The sequence below is a fragment of the Chiloscyllium plagiosum genome, unplaced genomic scaffold (genome assembly GCF_037043375.1).
Source record: "Chiloscyllium plagiosum isolate Xiang-an unplaced genomic scaffold, Cpla_swu_hap1 HiC_scaffold_6, whole genome shotgun sequence".
In the NCBI taxonomy this organism is placed as follows: Eukaryota; Metazoa; Chordata; class Chondrichthyes; order Orectolobiformes; family Hemiscylliidae; genus Chiloscyllium; species Chiloscyllium plagiosum.
The window spans coordinates 85,373,198-85,393,976 of record NW_028270144.1 but is presented as its reverse complement, the minus strand read 5'-3'; the positions used below and the strand labels follow the sequence as shown (position 1 = coordinate 85,393,976).

The 20,779-nt window shown below is 39.2% G+C and overlaps 1 protein-coding gene across 3 annotated transcripts in view; it reads left to right on the top strand.

The window, feature by feature from the left end:
• LOC122550742 (palmitoyltransferase ZDHHC20-B) overlaps window positions 1-20,779 on the top strand; it is a 141,716-nt gene that overhangs the window by 96,712 nt on the left and 24,225 nt on the right. For 2 of the 3 annotated variants that reach the window (XM_087988169.1, XM_043691931.2), the window contains 2 exons: window positions 1,275-1,395; window positions 20,139-20,174. In XM_087988169.1, coding sequence (XP_087844295.1) covers window positions 1,275-1,395; window positions 20,139-20,174 — 157 coding nt within the window. The remainder of the gene's footprint in view (window positions 1-1,274; window positions 1,396-20,138; window positions 20,175-20,779) is intronic. The other variant, XM_043691932.2, reaches the window with a different exon arrangement.

Genomic DNA, 20,779 nt, shown 5'->3' with positions numbered 1-20,779 from the left:
TCTTGTACAGACAATAAATTCCTCTCCATCTAAATCCTTAACACTATGGTTATGTTTGGAAAGTTAAAATCCCCTACCATTACCACTGCTCAGCGAATGTCTTTTCGGCACTGTTCTGTCATTAAGAATTTTGAAAATTTCTATAGATTGTCTCTCGTTCATATAAACTCCAGAGAATACCATCACAGTATCATTAATCTCTGCTCATAGAAATTAGAATCCCCACAATGTGGAAACAGACCATTTGGCCCAACAAGTCCACACTGAATCCCACCACCCCCCCAAAGAGTAACACACCCAGACTCATTGCCCTATCCTATAACTCTGCATTCCCATGACTAATGCACCTAACCTACACATCCCAAAACACTATGGGGAATTTGGCATGGCTAATTCACCTGACCTGCACATTTTTGAACTGTGGGAGCATACCAGAACACTCAGAGGAAACCCACACAGACTGTGGGAGAACGTGCAAACTGCACACAGGCAGTAGCCCGAGACTGAAATCAAACCCGAGTCCCTGCTGCTATTAGGCAGCAGTGCTAACCACTGGGCCACCGTCCCACTACCCCATGTATCAGACTGGTAAATGTCTGATGCGTTTCTTCTATGATAAGTGTTTCCTTCCTTATGCAAAATGACTAGAACTGCGTAGACCAAGTGCAATCTCATCAATGTTCAATACAACTAAAATGCAACTTCTTTGCTCCTGCATTAAAATCCTATTGCAATAAAGGTTAACATGCCATTCACCTTCTGAATTGCTTGCAGCAACTGCATGCTTGGTTTCAGTGACTTCTAAATGATGATTCCAAGATCCCTTTGGACAACACTTCCAACTTTAAGAAACACTGCACCTTTGCTTCCTCTTCCAAAGTAGATAACCCTACGTGTATCCACATTATATTCCATCAGTCATGCTCCTATCTGCTCACTCAGCGTCTCTAAATCTTGAAGCATCTTTGCATTCTAAGCAATGACTTTTCCAACAAGTTTTGTATAATCTGTAAACTTGGAAATATTACAAATGGTTCCCACTACCAAATTGTTGATAAAGATTGTGAACAGCTGAGGTACACACAATGAATTTTTCAGTATCCCACTGGTCTCAGCCTGCAAACTCAAGCATGACCTATTGTGTTCAGAGATTATAGTATGAATTAATGTAAACTATTTAGACCTGTGGTAATTTATTATTGTAATATTTTGTAGTAAACTGATGAAGGTAAGCACTCTGTATGACCTAATAACAAGCAAATGTTTCCTTTTAGGGTGAATAATTGTGTGGGATTTTCGAACTACAAATATTTTATGCTTTTTTTGGCATATTCTTTGTTATATTGTTTATTCATTGCGGCAACTGTGCTACAGTACTTCATCAAGTTTTGGACAGTAAGTTCATTTTTATTTTGATATTGCATGTTCTGTAGAAGATAGATATTTGAAGGTTGTTTTTTATATCCAAAAAACTTTGAAATCTTGATAAGCTGTAATTGGAACCCCAGTTATCCATAGTAACAGAGAATGCCCTTCCCTAAATTAAGATTAGTAAGTAATCAAAAGTCCTAAATTGTATTATCGATTGTTTTACCTCTTGCATTCTCTCCAGCAATATTTACCTTAGCTCTCTCTAGCAATAGACACTTTGTTTAACTTGCTGACATGTTCATCTTGCCTTGCAAGTTGTCAACGAAGACCCAAGATAGGGGCAAATTATTAAAGATGTTGGAATCTGTACTGAAAACAAAAAATGCTGGAGATCACAGCAGGTCAGACAGCATTTGTGGAGAGAAAACAAGCTAACGTTTCAAGTCTAGATGTCTCATCTGAGCTGTGATCTCCAGCATTTTTCATTTTCAGAAAGTTAGTTTATTAAATTTGATTCTAGTGCCAACTGTTGATTTTTGGACAACAGAAATGTTTGTTGAATGTAGTTTATTGTCACACAATTCAATTTTTTATATTTGTTCATGAAATGTGGGCGTGGTTGGCTAGGCCAGTATTTATTGCCCAGAATGCAGTTAAAACTCAAGCAAGTTGTTGTAGGTCTTATAGTCACTTGTAAACCAAACCAGATAAGGACAGCAGTTTATTTCCTTAAAGGACATTAACGAACCAGATGAGTTTTTCTTGACAATCAATAATGGCTTCATGGTCATCATTATACTCAATTCTAAATTTCTGTTGAATTTAAACTTCTGCCATGGTGGGATTTGAACCCATGACCCCAGAAGATTACCTGGGACTCCGAGTTTAGTGATGGGTCAAATCTACAATCAGCAGCCTATAATGTTCAAAAAGCAACAGTCAAATTTAAAATGTAAACAGCCTTACTGTTTAACCATGCAACTTGCTGGTGTTTAAACAGGCTACATAAAGTCAGCAATTCTGCTGAAATAAGTGCTGTGGAGACTGTTAATGGAATTGTTAGATTGGATGTGAATATGTAGAACCAATACCAGACATGGTTGGGTGGGGGGTATAGAAATTTCATAAACAGCCTGTTCAGGTGTGTTACGATACATGATCTGAAGCAGATGGGACTTGGACCAGGGTCTTCGGGCTCAAAGGCAGGAACACCACCACTGTGTCACCAGAGCCCAGTTTGGTGGGTATACTGTTGCAACATTGATCAGGTCCAGCTGTTTCATTTGGAGATTGGGAGCTTAAAACTGAACACCACCTCTCAGAACAAATGTAGTTGAATGCAGCTGCAAACTTATGTAAGACTTTTCCTGCAGCTAGTGGCAACATGGATATTTAAGGTTCTGTTGTGTTTGCAAAATTGATTGAATCAGCTCAGTTAGTGAGTTTGAGAAGATTTGTAGCTCAGGTTGAGGTTCTGGATGTCGGTTTGCTCACTGAGCTGGAAGGTTCATTTTCAGACGTTTCATCACCATACTAAGTAACATTATCAGTAAGCCTCCGGATGAAGCACTGGTGGCATGGCCCACTTTCTATTTATATGTTTAAGTTTCCTTGGATTGGTGATGCCATTTCCTGTCATGGCAAGATTTCCTGTTCTTTTTCTCAGGAGGTGGTAAATGAGATTCAAGTCAATGTGTTTATTGATAGAGTTCCAGTTGGAATGCCATGCGTCTAGGAATTCTTGTGCATGTCTCTGTTTGGCTTGCAAGGTAATGGATACCTTGCAAGAATGCAAGGTAATGGATACCTTGCAAGAACTGTAACAAACACTACATTGGACAAACGAGTAGAGAACTAGCCACCAGGATACATGAACATCAACTAGCCACAAAAGGACACGACCTAGTCTCACTAGTATCCTTACGTACAGGTGAGGAAGGACGTCACATCAACTGGGACAACACATCCATCCTAGGACAAGCCAAACAGAGACATGCAATGAGAAATGGGCCATGCTATCAGTGCTTCATCCAAAGGCTCACTGATGATGTTACCTAGTATGGTGATGAAACGTCTGAAAATGAACCTTTCAGCTCAGCGAGCAAACAAGCATCCACAATCAGTTCAGTATTTAAAATTTTATTGCCGTTTTCCAAATGCTAATTTGCTTAATTACTTTGTATATTTTAGCATAATTTTAAAACTATAGCTCAAGTATTGATTTCTTTCATGATTGCACAGTTCAACCTGATAAACGCATAACCTATTAACGGATTAACATAGCTAATTGGCAAATATTTCTCATTTAACCCATTTAATTATGTAGAAGTTGTGCAGATACAACATGTGCTAAAAGTATATTTAACATAAATTCTTCTCCTGATGTTTACTGCTGGCCCTGAATTTACTGTATTTAATATAATTAATCAACTGGATAAGTAATAGTTTGCATTGGTTTAGTCATGGATCAATCTGAACCATACTGATCAATTTTAATGTTCACCAAGATGATGTTGATTGTAAAAACACTTCTTTTATACTTTTATATTTTATACTTTTAGGCATTCCAACGTCTTGCATAGAATGTATTTAAATCTCTCCTCTCCAACAATTTATCTTGATCCAAATTAATGAGCACCATAATATGCTAGTATGATCGTTTTGATGTATTAATCATACTTAAAATTGGATATTGCCACTGAATTTTGGATTGTTTTAGTTTCCAGTGGGAATTGAAGTAAACTGTTACTGCATTTTATTTGGAATCAGCAGAAAGATCTTCATCCCATAACATGCATCTGGATACGGACCCAGTCCTAAAGATAAGCAGGTGCTAACTCACTCCTGCATTTAACCTTTTTGAATCAAGCATTTCAAACAATGGAACAAATTGGAACTGCACATGGTTCTAGATTAGTTGATTAGGTATGCGTTTATCTGATGTTGCCTGTATTTAAATGAAAGATTTTGTAAATCTTGGTGTATAAATTGTTTGACTTACATTTGGTCCTCTAAATATAGTGAGTGAGCAAGATTTTAGTACCTAATTGCCATTCATGCACTTTAAAATGTTTTTTAAATTTTGAAATGTCTGAATTGTTAGGAGAATCTCATTTATATCACTTTCTGGGAAGATTTTTACAAGTCACTGTTGTTTACTGAAATATTTGGGACGCTGCTTTATGGGATTCGTATAAAAGTTTGACACAATTCCTAGCAAGTATTGGTTACCTCAGGTTTTTCCAAAATAGAAAATTGCCTGCAAAATTGTGGAGTGTTTCGGGCCATTTTTCCATTATTATTTCTCCTGTTCACATATTTGAATGAAATAGCACTGAGCTGCATGTAGTGCTTAGCCTAGAATCTCTACAGTGTGAAAGCAGGCCATTCAGTCCTGTAGGGGTACTTCTCCGCTCAGGTCTGCCTTCTGTACACCTGTGCTGGATAATTCGATTTATTTTATTATTTTTGGTATTTTCTCTGCTACATCAAATTTTAAATTTGACTGGGTTACTGTGGACATGAGGCAAAAGCCAGGACTGCAAATGCTGGAAATCAGAGTCTAAATTAGAGTGGCGGTGGAAAAGCACAGCAGGTCAGGCAGCATCCGAGGAGCAGGAAAATCAACGTTTCGGGCAAAAGCCCTACTGTGGAGATGATGTGGTGTTGAATTTCACAATCCTGTAATCCAGCTGAATTATTCACTTGTGAGAAGAGGGCCATCCCTGTACATCACAATCTCAGGAATGCCATAATCCCAATGGTTATCATTAAAATCAGTTGATTTACCTCCCAGTAGTCAAAATGATAGTCTACAATGAAAAGGTAATCATTTCTCTTCAAAACCACTCGACATGCTGACTTGGAAATATCTTGCTGTTAGGTCAAAATCCTGGAATTCCTTTCTTAACAGCCTCTGGCTTATAGCAATTCATAGAACATAGAAAAGTACAGCACAGAACAGGCCCTTTGACCCACAATATTGTGCCACACATTAATCCTAATGTAAAATAAAATAACTTAACCTGCGCACCCCTGAATTCACTGCTATCCATGTGCATGTCCAGCATTTGCTTAAATATCCCTAATGACTCTGCTTCCACCACCACCACCACCACTGGCAATGCATTCCATGTATTCACAACTTGCTGCATAAAGAACCTTCCTCTGATGTCCCCTCTATATCTTTCTCTTAAATCTTAAAGCTATGACCCCTCGTGGCAGTCAATCCTGCTCTGGGGAAAAGTCTCTGGCTATTGACTCTATCCATGCCTCTCATTACTTTATTACCTCGATCAGGCCGCCCCTCTTCCTCCTCTCCAGAGAAAAAAAGTCCAAGCTTGGTCAACCTCTCTTCGTAAGACAAGCCCTCCATTCCAGGCAGCATCCTGGTGAACCTTCTTTGCACCCTCTCCAAAGCCTCCGTATCTTTCCTATAATAGGGCGACCAGAACTGGACACAATATTCCAAGTGTGGTCTCGCCAGGGACTTGTAGAGCTGCAACGAAACCTTGCAGCTCTTAAACTCGATCCCCCTGTTAAAGAAAGCCAAAGCACCATACGCTTTCTTAATAACCTTATCCTCCTGGATGGCAACTTTGAGGGATCTATGTACATGAATGCCAAGATCCCTTTGTTCCTCCACACTGGCAAGAATCCTGTCTTTAATCCTATATTCAGCATTCGAGTTCGACCTTCCAACATGCATCACTTCGCATTTATTCAAGTTGAACTCTATCTGCCATTTCTCAGCTCAGCTCTGCCTCCTGTCTATGTTGCGGTCCAGCCTGCAATAGCCCTCGATATTATCAACGGCACCATCAACCTTTGTGTCATCTGCAAATTTACTAACCCACCCCTCAACGTCCTCATCCAAGTCATTTATAAAAGTGACAAAGAGCAGAGGCCCAAGAACAGAGCCCTGCGGGACCCCACTCAACACTGACCTCCAGGCAGAATACTTTCATCGGCACGGTGGCACAGTGGTTAGCACTGCTGCCTCACAGCGCCCGAGATCTGGGTTCAATTCCTGCCTCAGGCGACTGACTGTATGGAGTTTGCACATTCTCCCCGTGTCTGCGTGGGTTTCCTCCAGGTGCTCCGGCTTCCTCCCACAGTCCAAAGATGTGCAGGTCAGGTGAATTGGCCATGCTAAATTGCCCGTAGTGTTAGGTAAGGGGTAAATGTAGGGGTATGGGTGGGTTGCGCTTCGGCGGGTCGGTGTGGACTTGTTGGGCCGAAGGGCCTGTTTCCACGCTGTAATGTAATCTAATCAAAAAAAAAACCTACCCTCTGCCTTCTGTCAGCCAACCAATTCTGAATTCAGACAGCCAAATCTCCCTGTATCCCATACCTCCTGACTTTATGAAGGAGCCTACCATTATCAAATGCCTTGCTGGAGTTAATATACACCACCTCCACTGCTCGACCTTCGTCGACCTGTCTTGTCACCACCTCAAAGAACTCATTAAGATTTGTGAGGCACGACCTGCCCCTCACAAAGCTATGTTGACTGCCTTTAATCACACTGTGCTTTCCAATAGTCATAAACCCTATCCCTCAGAATTCTTTCCAAAACCTTGCTGACCACAAACGTAAGGCTGACTGGTCTGTAATTGCCAGGGGTTTCCCTATTGCTCTTCTTGAAAAGAGGAAGAGCATTTGCCTCCTTCCAATCTTCCGATACGACTCCCGTGGAGAGTGAGGAAGCAAAGATCTTCGCTTAGCAACCTTTTTCCTTGCTTCCCGGAGCAGCCAAGGATAAATCTGGTCTGGCCCTGGGGACTTGTCAATCTTAATGTTTGCCAAAATTTCCAGCTCATCAACTTCATCAGTCTTGATCTGTTCAAGCCTATAACCCATCTCAAGGTTCTCATTCACAACAAGGACCCTTTCCTTCGTGAAAACCAAAACAAAAAACTCATTCAGGCTTCTCCTATCTGCTCAGACTCCACACATAAGTTCCCTACGTTATTCCTGATTGGCCCTACCTTCTCCCTGATCATTCTCTTATTCCTCACATATGAGTAAAATGCTTTTGGGTTCTCCCTAATCCTTCCTGCCAAGCCATTTTTGTGCCCCCTTCTGGCTCTCCTCAGTCCATTTCTGAGCTCCTTTCTAGCAAGCCTGTAATACTCTAATAATGTGCTGGATCCTTGCTTCCTCCATCTTACGTAAGCTGCCTCTTCCTTTTGACAAGAAGCTCCTCTATTCTCGTTATCCAAGGCTCCTTAATCTTACCTCCTCTTACTGGTTTCAGAGGAACAAATTCATGCATCATTCGCAACAACTCTTCTTTAAACAGTCTCCACATATCTGCTGTACCTGTGGAACGATTGCTCCCAGTCTGTGGTTCCCAATTCCTGTCTGATAGCATCATAATTTCCTTTTCCCAATAAAATATCTTCCCTTGGTAACTGTTCCTTTCCCTCTCCAAGGCTATGGTAAATGAGGCAGTTGTGGTCGCTGTCACCAAAGTTTTCTCCCACCGCGAGATCTGACATCTGTCCTGGCTCATTGCCGAGCACCAAATCCAAAATGGCCTCTCCCCTCGTCAGCCTGTCTACATATGCCACCAAAATTGGAGGTGTAGTGGACAGCGAAGAGGGTTACCTCAGATTACAACAGGATCTTGACCAGATGGGCCAATGGGCTGAGAAGTGACAGATGGGGTTTAATTCAGATAAATGTGAGATGCTGCATTTTGGGAAAGCAAATCTTAGCAAGACTTATACACTTAATGATAAGGTCCTAGGGAGTGTTGTTGAACAAAGAGACCTTGGAGTGCAGGTTCATAACTCCTTGAAAGTGGAGTCACAAGGAGATAGGATAGTGAAGAAGGCATTCCTTTATTGGTCAGAGCATTGAGTACAGGAGTTGGGAGGTCATGTTGCGGCTGTACAGGACATTGGTTAGGCCACTGTTGGAATATCATGTGCAATTCTGGTCTCCTTCCTATTGGAAAGATGTTGTGAAACTTGAATGGGTTCAGAAAAGATTTACAAGGATGGTGCCAGGGTTGGAGGATCTGAGCTACAGGGAGAGGCTGAACAGGCTGGGGCTGTTTTCCCTGGAGTGTCGGAGGCTGAGGGTTGACCTTATAGAGGTTTACAAAATTATGAGGGGCATGGATAGGATAAATAGGCAAAGTCTTTTCCCTGGGGTCGGGGCGTCCAGAACTGGAGGGCGTAGGTTTAGGGTGAGAGGGGAAAGATATAAAAGAGACCTAAGGAGCAACGTTTTCATGCAGAGGGTAGTACTTGTATGGAATGAACTGCCAGAGGATGTGGTGGAGGCTGGTACAATTGCAACATTTAAGAGGCATTTGGATGGGTACATGAATAGGAAGGATTTGGAGGAATATGGGCCAGGTGCTGGGAGGTGGGACTAGATTGGGTTGGAATATCTAGTTGGCAAGGACAGGTTGGACCGAAGGGTCTGTTTCCATGCTGTACATTTCTATGATTCTGTGTTCAGCTGCATTCACTGACTGTTACTCATCTCACTATATCATGTCACTGGTAGCAAACCTGAGATCACTACTCTACTCGTCCTGCTCTTCAGCTTCCAAACTAGCTCTCTGTAGTCACTTTTCAGATCCTCAATCTCTGCTGTCTCTCCTTGCCGCTCTGTTCAAAAAAATTTGTTTTTTACTCACCTTCCCAGCAGTCCTCCGCTCATCCCTCGCATCTCTCGATAAATGGAGGCCCCGATGCCTGAGGTAAGTATTTTAAACAGTTTTGCACACCTTCCCAGCAGTCCTCCACTCCTCCCTCGCACTTCTCCACAAAATTTCAAGAAGACACTTCACCACTGTCTTCGCAAGGGCGGCTCAGGATCGGCAATAAATGCTGGTCCAGCCAGCTATATCCACGTTTCATGATTTTTTTTGTAAACAATTCCTGTAAGATTAAAGGGATCAACTCCTCCTCCTGGAATGCCATGTGTCATTGGTTGCTCTGTAGTTTACTTAGCTTTGTACTCCTTACAAACACGGCACTGGCTGACAGTGTTTGATTTAATTGTTTATGTTTGGCCAGTAAAGTAATTCTACTGCCTTCCTCAAACTTAACTAAATGTCTTGGTGGCTTGTATGGTTACACTTTGATATCTCTACACTCAGCTCCTTAGAGATCATGACTAATTTCCTTTGTACAATATACAACCTGAGGATATCAGTTCATCTCTGTATGCCCAGTATGCCCATTTCATCTCTGTATGACTAAGGGAGTGCCATTGGCTTTTAGGCTGTCCTTTCATCACTACTACTTGCACGACCTGGAGAGTTGCATCTTGTTGGGTGGGCTGTTAATTTAGCAAGGCGGTTGTTATATTTGATGCCTGTACTGGGCTGATGACTTCTAGAATATTTCAAGCTGCGGCTCCTTATTCGACCTGGAGGATTGTACACTAAACACCCGGTTTTCTTTTTAGGGAGTGTTGATTTCGACAGTGTGTCTGTAATGTACATCTGTTTCCTTGCTGGTATCTCTGTAACCAGAGTAACATTCTTTGCAGACAAATACTTTGCTGTGGCTTTGTATCACTGTCTCTCCCAAGTAGTATTGATTTGAAAATGGTCATAAGCAAAGACAGTGGCCAGGTACTCTTTCCCAGTCAGATCATAGCGTTGTTCTGTTTGTATTAATGCCGTGAATGCAAATGCAATCAGTTTTCCATGCTGTGTTCCATTGATCCAAGTCCTGTCTCATGCTGCAAACTGACTTCTATCAAGGGATTTCAGCACTTGCTTTGTCACCCTCGTTACTTGATTTTAGTGAATGTTGTTTCAGGTTTCATGTCCAGAGTATATGCTTGACAGTGAGTTGGTGTATTGATTCGCACCCTGAAAACAAATTAGGGGCAACACCTTTGCTAATTACTTTGCTGAATGAATCCAGCAAATTGATGCACTACTTTTACATCTCTTAGCTCTACCAGCAATCTGTGAACCATCACTTTTTCATGATTTGTTTGAAGATCTTTTGGTGTCAGTACAGGACCGATGTACTTAACTTTGGGCATCTTTAATTGAATTTTTTTTATTCAGCCATTTTCACATGCTGAGCTCTGGCTAGCAGTCACACTAGATTTTGATCGTGGTCGGCAATGGCGGCTTCTGCTGAATTTCTGCATTCATGTGCGAGCTGATCATGCATATAGATTCCACTCCAGAAAGATCACTCACTGTCACGTTGTCTTTGTGAATACTCTTTTGGACATGTGGAAGTGCCAAGCAGCATGTGCAACAATCTTTACGTCCCAAATGATGTCCAGCAAGCAGTGAGAAAACTGCTGCTGTCATCCAACTTCACTTGCCAGAAACCAATCTTCACATCTCATGTTGAGTGAAGTTGTGGCATAATTCCTTCAATGGCTGCTATGAAGTAGTGAGTTCTCGTCAGAGATTCATTTCGATCCTTTGGGTCAGTGCATGATCTCAGCTTTCCAGGCTATTTCACTACCACCATGCTGTTAATCAATTCTGTCAAAGTTGTCACTTCTTTGATTACTCCTTTCTTTTCCAGCTGTTATTTTATCTCTAAGGCTGACCTTGACGGCAGCTGGAATTTTCCTTGCCAGATGCTGATTTGGTGTCTCACTCTCATCTACTTCGAAGAGATGATCTTCTTCAGGAAGACTTCCTAAACCTGTAAGCACATCACATTTCTGTAAGATCTGTTCTACAGTCAGTGGTCTAATGTACTGCAACACATTGAAAATCTCTTCTGGCATATTGAAAGTTTCCAATCCATGATTTGGACTTGCTCCAGCTGAGACGAATGGCTTTTGCTTGACATCTATGATATAAAACTCCTTGTCATTGCTTTGGGTACGCAGAGTAATCTGTCATCTGGTGCCATAACATAGGAGCAGGAGTAAGCCATTCAACCCCTTGAGCCTGTTAAACTATCCAATGAGCTGATCTGTTGTTGTAATCCAAAGACAGAGGGTGGTGGTGGAGGGTTGGTTTTCAGACTGGAGACCCGTGACCAGTGGAGTGCCACAAGGACCGGTGCTGGGCCCTCTACTTTTTGTCATTTACATAAATGATTTGGATGCGAGCATAAGAGGTACAGTTAGTAGGTTTGCAAATGACACCAAAATTGAAGGTGTAGTGGACAGCGAAGAGGGTTACCTCAGATTACAACAGGATCTGGACCAGATGGGCCAATGGGCTGAGAAGTGGCAGATGGAGTTTAATTCATCTAAATGCGAGGTGCAGCATTTTGGGAAAGCAAATCTTAGCAGGACTTATACACTTAATGGTAAGGTCCTAGGGAGTGTTGCTGAACAAAGAGACCTTGGAGTGCAGGTTCATAGCTCCTTGAAAGTGGAGTCGCAGGTAGGTAGGATAGTGAAGAAGGCGTTTGATATGCTTTCCTTTATTGGTCAGAGTATTGAGTACAGGAGTTGGGAGGTCATGTTGCAGCTGTACAGGACATTGGTTAGGCCATTGTTGGAATATTGCGTGCAATTCTGGTCTCCTTCCTATCGGAAAGATGTTATGAAACTTGAATGGGTTCAGAAAAGATTTACGAGGATGTTGTCAGGGTTGGAGGATCTGAGCTATAGGGAGAGGCTGAACAGGCTGGGGCTGTTTTCCCTGGAGCATCGGAGGCTGAGGCGTGACCTTATAGAGGTTTACAAAATTATGAGGGGCATGGATAGGATAAATCAACAAAGTATTTTCCCTGGGGCCAGGAAGTCCAGAACTAGAGGGGATAGGTTTAGGGTGAGAGGGGAAAGATGTAAAAGAGACCTAAGGGGCAACCTTTTCACGCAGAGGGTGTTATGTGTATGGAATGAGCTGCCAGAGGAAGTGGTGGAGGCTGGTACAATTGCAGCATTTAAAAGGCATTTGGATGGGTGTATGAATAGGAAGGGTTTGGAGGGATATGGGCTGGGTGCTGGCAGATGGGACTAGATTGGGTTGGGATATCTGGTCGGCATGGACGGGTTGGACCGAAGGGTCTGTTTTCATGCTGTACATCTCTATGACTCTGTGACCTGCCTTTGGCCCCATATCCCTTCATACCTTGAAAAAACTTAGCAAGTCTGGCAGCATCTATAGAGGGAAAGCAGAGTTAATGTCTCTGATCAAGTGACCCTTCTTCAGAACTGATTGTATCTAGGAAAATGTTGATACATAAGCTGAAGTTGGGGACGTGGGTGGTAAGAATAAACAGTCGATGGAGATGGACCACAGAGAAGGAGAACAATGGGTGCGCACACAAAGGAATGAGTAAGGGTCAACCTGGGAGAATAAATAGCTGCTAATGGGGACCGTTAGTGCTCGGCAACGGGTCGGTAGTGGTAGCAGTGCTGGAAAAGTACAGCTGGTCAGGCAGCGCCCAAGGAGCAGGAGAGTCGAAGTTTCGAGCATGAGCTCTTCATCAGGATTTCCTGACTGGCTATGCTTTTCCAGCACCACACTTTTTGACTCTGACCTCCAGCATCTGCAGTCCTCACTTTCTCCTGGTAGTGGTAGCAGTCCATATGATGGCAAAACCTGGTGTATAGGGTAAGGCCATGGAAAGGCTGCTCACTTCCTAATGTTATTTAATTTGATATTGAATCCTGAAGGCTGTAGGGTCGGCCAGCACAAAATGAGATTCAGCTCTTGCAGCTTGTGTTGTATTTTACTGGAGCACTTTAGCAATCCTGAGACAGAGTAGTTGGTCAGGGAACACAGTGCCATATTACCTTTGCCTTTTTGATGTCCTCTCAGTATTTGAATCCTGTCCTTATTGTTCTGCCCTTTATCTATTGGCATAATATAAAGTCTCATCTGTTCTGTTATGGATATACTCTTGCTGCTGATTGACACCCTCAGCATTTCTCCACATCAATTACTTTTCTGAATGTAAGCTTCACCTCTCAGGAGAAATGTTCCGACTGCAAGACCTCTTACGACTAATGTAATCTTGTCTTTCTTTAAATAGTCTTTTAGTTAATCAAATTCAAAGGTTTCTGTGAGTTGTATTAACGCAGTGACATTGATCATTGGCCTCTTTTTCACCTTGGACTGTAATATTGAATGCTACTGGTTGTAAGTTACATTAATTTGGGTTCAGAGGCCTTCAGGATTTCTGCATTTTTTTTTTCTGTGCTTCAGAGAGATTTAAGGATAGGATACATTTTTGTGAGAGCCTCTCCTGAATAGTGATCAGAGTTGTCACTATTCTAGCTGCTCTGTTAAAATTTGGTAATTTTGCCACTGCATGGAAAAACTACCAGTACTGTTTCATATCGGCTTGAAGAGGAACAATTGCAGTCACTGTGCTTCATTTGTTGTCTGCTGCTTTGTTCCTTTTCGATGTCTTTTAGTGGCAGTTTTCACAGCTCTGAACATTCCTGCATTTCTCTGTCTGGAGTGCAGCGCTTCAACATTCAATCTCTGCTTCATCTGAAACACCATGTCGGGAGTTCAGAGCAGTGCCATGTTGTCTGTACTGTCTCTTATTGAATTGACTGCGGGATACCAGCTACCAGTTGAGGTGACATGACTGCAGCATGACGGAAGGCACAGTAATATTATATTGCACTTCTATCCCAAACAGGTACCTCCTTGGTTGCAGTTCGCAACTTTGTTTTTAAAACGCTCCAGTAAAAATATCATTTTGAGAATTATTATTTTTAATTGTTTAAATTACATATTTCAAATTGGTTTCTTAGCCATTCAGCATATCAGCCAGATAAGATGTATAAGATCTGATTTTAGCTGTGTTCCTTTTATTTGCTATGAAATTAACATGACAGTGTTCAGGTGGTCAGTCGATTTGTTTTCTGAAGAGCTTGTTTTTGATTGTAAGTTGACATTTTATTTTGCTCTTTGTTCCAGCTAAATGTTACTCTGCAGAATGTTTCTTTATTTCAGTAGTAATTGCTGTTCCAGCATTTCGTGGCGTTTCATTTCTGTTGGGATTCACTGAAAGAAGTGTTGTAGCGTAGGTCACATGTAGAACATTTCATACATTCTATCATTGTCTGTGACCAAGACATCAATGTTCTGAGGAGTGGTTTTGCTTTTTGTTTAAAAAGGCATGTGTAAAGGTATCCTTCACTTATCCAATCATTCTTAAACTTGTTTTCTGAATTGTTTTAAGAATTTGTATTTTGTTTTCTTGTATCTGAGGAGTTGAAGCTGGTATCAGCAAAATTGGATGCTTTGATTTGGCTGGCATTTATTGTTAGGTTTATCAATGTATTTCTTATTAAAATGCATGAAAAAGTTTATTCATATTACGATATCTCAAGCATATATTTTAACTTAAATAGCAGGTTACCAATACTGATTTCTAGATATTTACTAATTAACCTGTTCAGAGGTATTATTGCACGCTCCTGGGCGAGGTGAACTTGAACACCGGGCTTCTGGCTCAGAACCGCTCCCATTGTGCCACGAGTCCTAACATTGCATCTATCGACTTTTTTTCTGTTTCCAGTATAAAGATCTGTGAATTCTTGTGTTCCTTTCTTTAAAGTGCTTTATTTGAGATTATCCCTACATGTTTAATGACACTATCTATTAAGTGGAAATTTAAATTTAAAATATTATTTAAATATTGATGTATTGCTTTTGGCCATTAGGTACTAGCTAATTCCTTTATTGTATGAAGTCTGTATCAACCTTTCCATTGCCATCTTCATTGTTGTTCTCCTGACCTGTCATTCTAACAGGGTTACTGCAATATTATCCTTGTGCAAATTTGCAATGTTCAAATATATTACAAATACCCTTGCATTTAAGCAAAATCCACATTCCATAGGTGAATTAAAAGAAGAACCACATGACAAATTTTGCATTGAAAGTTAACTAAAGTCCCAGACAGACATAATGATTAAAAAGCAGGAATGAGCAAATGGAAAGATTGATTTAATAATGTGTTCCAAATCTAATGGTGATTTTTTTTTAAAACAGGTAAATAATCACCCTTACCTTTCCTATTTAGAGGAAGTCTTATCAGTACTTGTGAGAAATTCTAAACCTGCGCAAAGAATATATATTAAGCAAATTTATTTAATCATGACTTAGTTGGAGTCCTTTGCACCCATTAACTGTTGGAGAAAAGTAAACTGAGATGGAGGAATTGCTAACTTAAGTACTCTGAATTAAATGTATCAAGTGTAATCAGTAACCAAGAACACAGGATCATTAATTTATCCATTGAACTAAGGATATGCCAGTTCCATGACTAGCAAGATTGAGCATTAATTCCTCCTTCCTAACATTCCCACTATAATAGTTCTTCCATTTAAATTAGACATTTTGACATGAAGTACTGAAATATTGATATATTTACAGGTATGTGCGATTCTCAACGTATCTTTAAAAATGAGACCATAGAATGTGTTCAGAGGAGGTGGTGCGCCTGTTATCTCAAAGGTCAATGGTTTCCTATTTTGTGCAAAAATTGCCATTTTACATTTTTCAATTTGATAATGAAGATTATATTTTTCGGTCAGATATTGGAATCATGCCAGCGAAATATTTGAGGAATACTCTTTTTTTTATAAATGTTTCAGTTTGACAAGAATTGTTGATGGTGGGCAGTTCCTTAATCTTAATCAGTCTGCAGTATTAGGTAGAATTATCCCACTGAAATTCCTTAATAGTCTTTTGAACCAGAATTACAATCAAAGAAAATCATAAAAGCCTTAATATAAAATATTCAAATATGTTAGAACAGCTTCATAGAGAAAATATGTACAGCCTATTTTTAATTTAGCCACTTTATTAAAAGTCTTCTCACCTAGCATTCAGGATACCACTCCTGAGTACTAGTAAGGTGTATGAAGTGAGTTTCAGGCAGATCTTTAACAAACCAGGCATCGCCTCATTCAGAATTAATCAGAAGCCTCAAAAAGTCATTCACTGGAATACCTTAATTTTTTTAGTGTGTAATACAAATATTGTCAACAGGAGAGGACTATAGGCTTACAGAAGTAGACATGGCTAACATTGATTTACGTAAAAACCCAAAGAACTGCGAACGCTGGAAATCAGAAACAAAAGCTCAGCAGTTCTGGCAGCATCTGTGGAGAGAAATGAGAGTTAATGTTTTGGAGCCAGTCACCCTTCCTCAGAACCTTGATTTCTCTATACAGATGCTGCCTGACCTACTGACCTTTTCCCGCAAACTCCAATTTTCTTGTTTATTATTAGTATACATTTTTAATTTACCTAAGTAACACTCAAGTCAATCGTTTTCCATTTCTCACTTGTAAATGCTGTATGTCATTATATTTGTTTAGCTAAGATTATTTTTAAATGATCCCAGATGACTCAGTAAGTAAATACATTGCATAATTTGGTACTAAATCTTAAGGATTAGAAAGGTACCAGCCTATAGTAGTGTTATTTCTTATTTCAAGTGTGACAACAGGGCAATAATAATGTCCTCTGTATCCCTGGGGAAATGATGCTTTTTGATCAAAGATTCCTGCTGGAAGTCTACATATGTGATTATCAAGAAAATAGAGATTAAACATAACTCTAATTTCTCATGTCATTGAATAGCCCTTCTGCTTAGCATTGGTTCAGACAAATGATAAATAACCAGTTGTTTTAGAAATCAGTGTGCTTGTATCCTTGGAATCATATACTGTACTATTATGTCATTATGTTCAGTAGAAGGGAGGGAAAGATGGTAAACATTCACTGAGATGTCATTTTATTTAGTTCTGAAGACTAATTGAAGAAGTCATTTGGAGAAATAGTGAAAACTACATTCTACTTGTGATGGCTCTTCATCTGGTTCCATCAAGAGTTTTCAATCCTTTATTTTATATATCATGTTACTGTACAACTAATGTTTCCTTCATTACTCCCAAAAAGGATGTAAAATTTATTCTGCAATCCTCATTATCACCATTACATGACTTCAGCTTATTTGCCGTGTGTTCCTATAGAATTGTGCATCAGCTATTAGTCCTCAGTCACGTAGCAGCGAAAATTGTGAGTGTCACCTGTTTGATTTATACTTAGTAATCAGAATTACTTAGATATAGTAAGGTTTTGCATTTCAATATATTTTCACAGTGCTAAATGTTGATTTTTTTTAATAGACCAAGATTAGCAATCTTAAATGCAAAATGCTAAATTAAATGCTAAATTCTTGAAAATTGAACTCATTTCAGTTAGTTAATGGAGCACTATTGCATTTCTACTGATGCCCACTGTTTTGTACAGAACACCCCTTCATACAACTGATATTTTTCATTGGTCACAAAATGAAAGCAAAATCACCTATTGGCAATGATGTGAATCTAATTCAAAGTACATGGAACATAACTGAATTTACGTAGATTATTTTTAAAGGAATTAGATGAATTTATGCCGCTAATATCAGCAGTTGTGTCTTGTTTTATTTTCTATGTTGTGGCATGTCTCCAGAAACCTGTTTTATTGCTGTAACCACTAAATCCTATTGGCAGTGAACTGGTAAAGAAAAAATATCAAAAGAAGTGTATAGGTGAGACAAATCTTGGAAATATAGTAAACAGTGTGGAGAATATTAGCATTCTTCTTTTGGATATAGACACTTGGCAGATTAAATCAAAGGCCAAGAAGAATGAAGTGGTGCTTTTTGGTAATTAAAATAATGAGTGAAGGACCAGTTTTATAGAGATACAGAAATAGCAACGAGAGGATGTATTTACGCAAGTCTTTGAAGGTGACACAACAAGCAACCTTTTTAAAGAAAAGTGTAGAAAATGACTGGTTAGACTTTACCCAGAGTATTGTGTTCCATTCTAAGCATCACACGTTAGCAAAGCCTTGGAGAGGATGCAGAGATTTATTAGAATTGTATTAGAAGTGAGGTGTTTCAGACTGGCAAGTCTGGGATTGTGCACCTAACAATAGCTCCTAGAAACTAAAGAGAGATTTAATAGAGGTTTCAGAATTGTGTGGTGTGGGTACCATAGAATGCCATACCTTGCACTTGCAGGAGGTTTGATATTTGGAGTATCTTGGTTTCAAATACTTTGTAAAATAATAGACCAGGATGAAGTATGTTCCTTTTACTCAGTAACATATGATCTGAAATGCATTATTTGAATGGATAATTCGATATTTTCTTCTAAAAGAAATTAGATGACATCTAAGAAAGGAAATAAACATGCAACTATGAGGAAAGAGTAGGAAAGTGAGACTAATTGGTATATGTTTGAGAAGTGACACAGTCATAGTGGGCTGAATGGCCTCTTGCACTGTATAATTGTGAAGTGTTTATTGATTCAGCAAGTTGCAACATTGTTCGCAAGGTCACTGTCCTATAAGAATGGATTAAGATAGTTTTGTCATGAAAGCTTTACAGAACAATTGTATATTTATTGTTGATTTTAAATTAGAGATTAAGTTATCTTCAAACATTCAGGAAATAACATTAAAAATACTTCATAAAAATGTCAACTTGTGTTTCACCAAATAGTTCCATTAACAGATTTTAATGAAACAACCTGTTTGTAGTATATTCTCTGTAGATTTAAGACAGATCAGAATCCTTGCGGTATTATCAACTTCAAACACTTAAATATCAGTTTTCAAAATAATTTCTCGGTATTCACATTCATTTAATTGCTGTATAAATGAATTATAAGCTTAAATGCATCTCACAATTCAAGCAAAGACAAGGTACTGTTGCTCAATATGAAAACATTACTTCAAAGTTACTCTTTCTAACTATTGAATTTCTAACTTTGATGATACTAGAGACATCCTGAGTGCTAGCTGCTATTTTAGTGGGAGAGATGATCAGTTCAAAAATCATGTTACTGTGACTGTCCTTGTGTTCATTCCAAAGTTGCAGTTAATAAAAAAATTGACAAAAATTTGGAACAATGCTAATTGTTGATGTTGTCAAATATGTACTGATTAGAAGAGAAACAGAAAATTAAAAGTTTGTAGATCACATTCCAAGAGCATCACGAGTAAATATACCATATGATGTGATACTTATCTATATTTTTCAGCTGGAAGAACCTGTTCTTTACTTTCATCCAGTTTCAGTCATGGTGATGGTAGAAGAACAGTATGATTGGTCTCTGTGCTCCTGGGCTAGCAATTAGTAAGTTGTTGTGCTCCATCACTCTGGCAGCACCTGACATTGTCAGCTGAGTGTACAGCCAGTTGAAGTGCATAAAATGTTGCATATTTCAGTGCAATACTAATCAAGTGCCAAAGCTGCTGTTCTTCAGTTGAACTGTTAATGTACTGTCAAAATTATTCTTAAGTTCCAACAGTCATCTCAGCTATTAATGCTGTAAAGAGAAGACCATAGAAAAAAGTTCATTGTACTAATCAACAACAGCATTTAAAACAGATTAAACTGGACATTAATCCAATTTATTACATGTTGGACTTTGTGGCAACAGTTTACTGTTCAGAAAAAAAATTAGGTTTGGTGCTGTTAGGGTTTATCATATGATGGTAGGAATGCAGCATTGCCTGAAGCTGAAGCCTGCAACTCCCTCAGTAATACTGTCACATGATAGTAGATATACAGTTTTAGCTTACAGTCCTTATTGTTGATGATGAAAGTTCCTTCATACATGTAGGCACAAAAAAGTCCTACCTCCAAAAACAGGTGACACGATAGGTTGTACAATTTTCAAATGGCTTTGTATATACAAATATTAGACAAATTCATGATTCTCCTCTTCCCTTCCCATCCCATCCCATCCCATCCATGCCTCTTTGCATGGCAGATGAATCAATTAATTGATCTGGTTTTCATCAAAATGTCTTTATTTGCATATAGCTTTGTCGCAGGAAATCATCAGTGAATTGCCCAAAGGTAAAATGCCATTGCATTCCTTATTTGGTGCACTTTGGTATTGCAAATGATAGAATTGAAGTTGTACATTGCATGTGAATTTTAGTAAATTACTGTCGAAACAATGAACAGTTGTCTGACTTTCAGAATGTTCTCTCTTCTGCAATCTTAGGTTTTATTTTTGCAAAATTTATTCGTTTTCAATGTGTAACTGAATAATCTTAAATAAATGCATGGACCAGGAGTTTCCTCTTTCAGCACAGTCAGATTTTTGACCAAAATATGTCAAATGTATTCTCCATTTTTATAATGTCAAGATGTGTCCAAGAATCTTGCTATTCTCATTTGAGTAAACTTAAGCTTAAACTGGGCATAAAAAAATAAACTTAGTCACACCAATATATATTTTATTTGAGTCTTAATATTTAATTTTTAATTCATTTAGCCATCATTGATGTAAATCATGGAGTTATTTAAGAACCTTCAATCGAGGAAGTATTTAAATGTTTGACCTGATTTGTCTTTTTAATGGCATAAATTTAAGGAAACAAAGTACAGAACCTGTCTTGGCAATATGATGTTTTTCAAAATGGTCAAATTTTTAACCAAAAGACCAGAAAAATAAC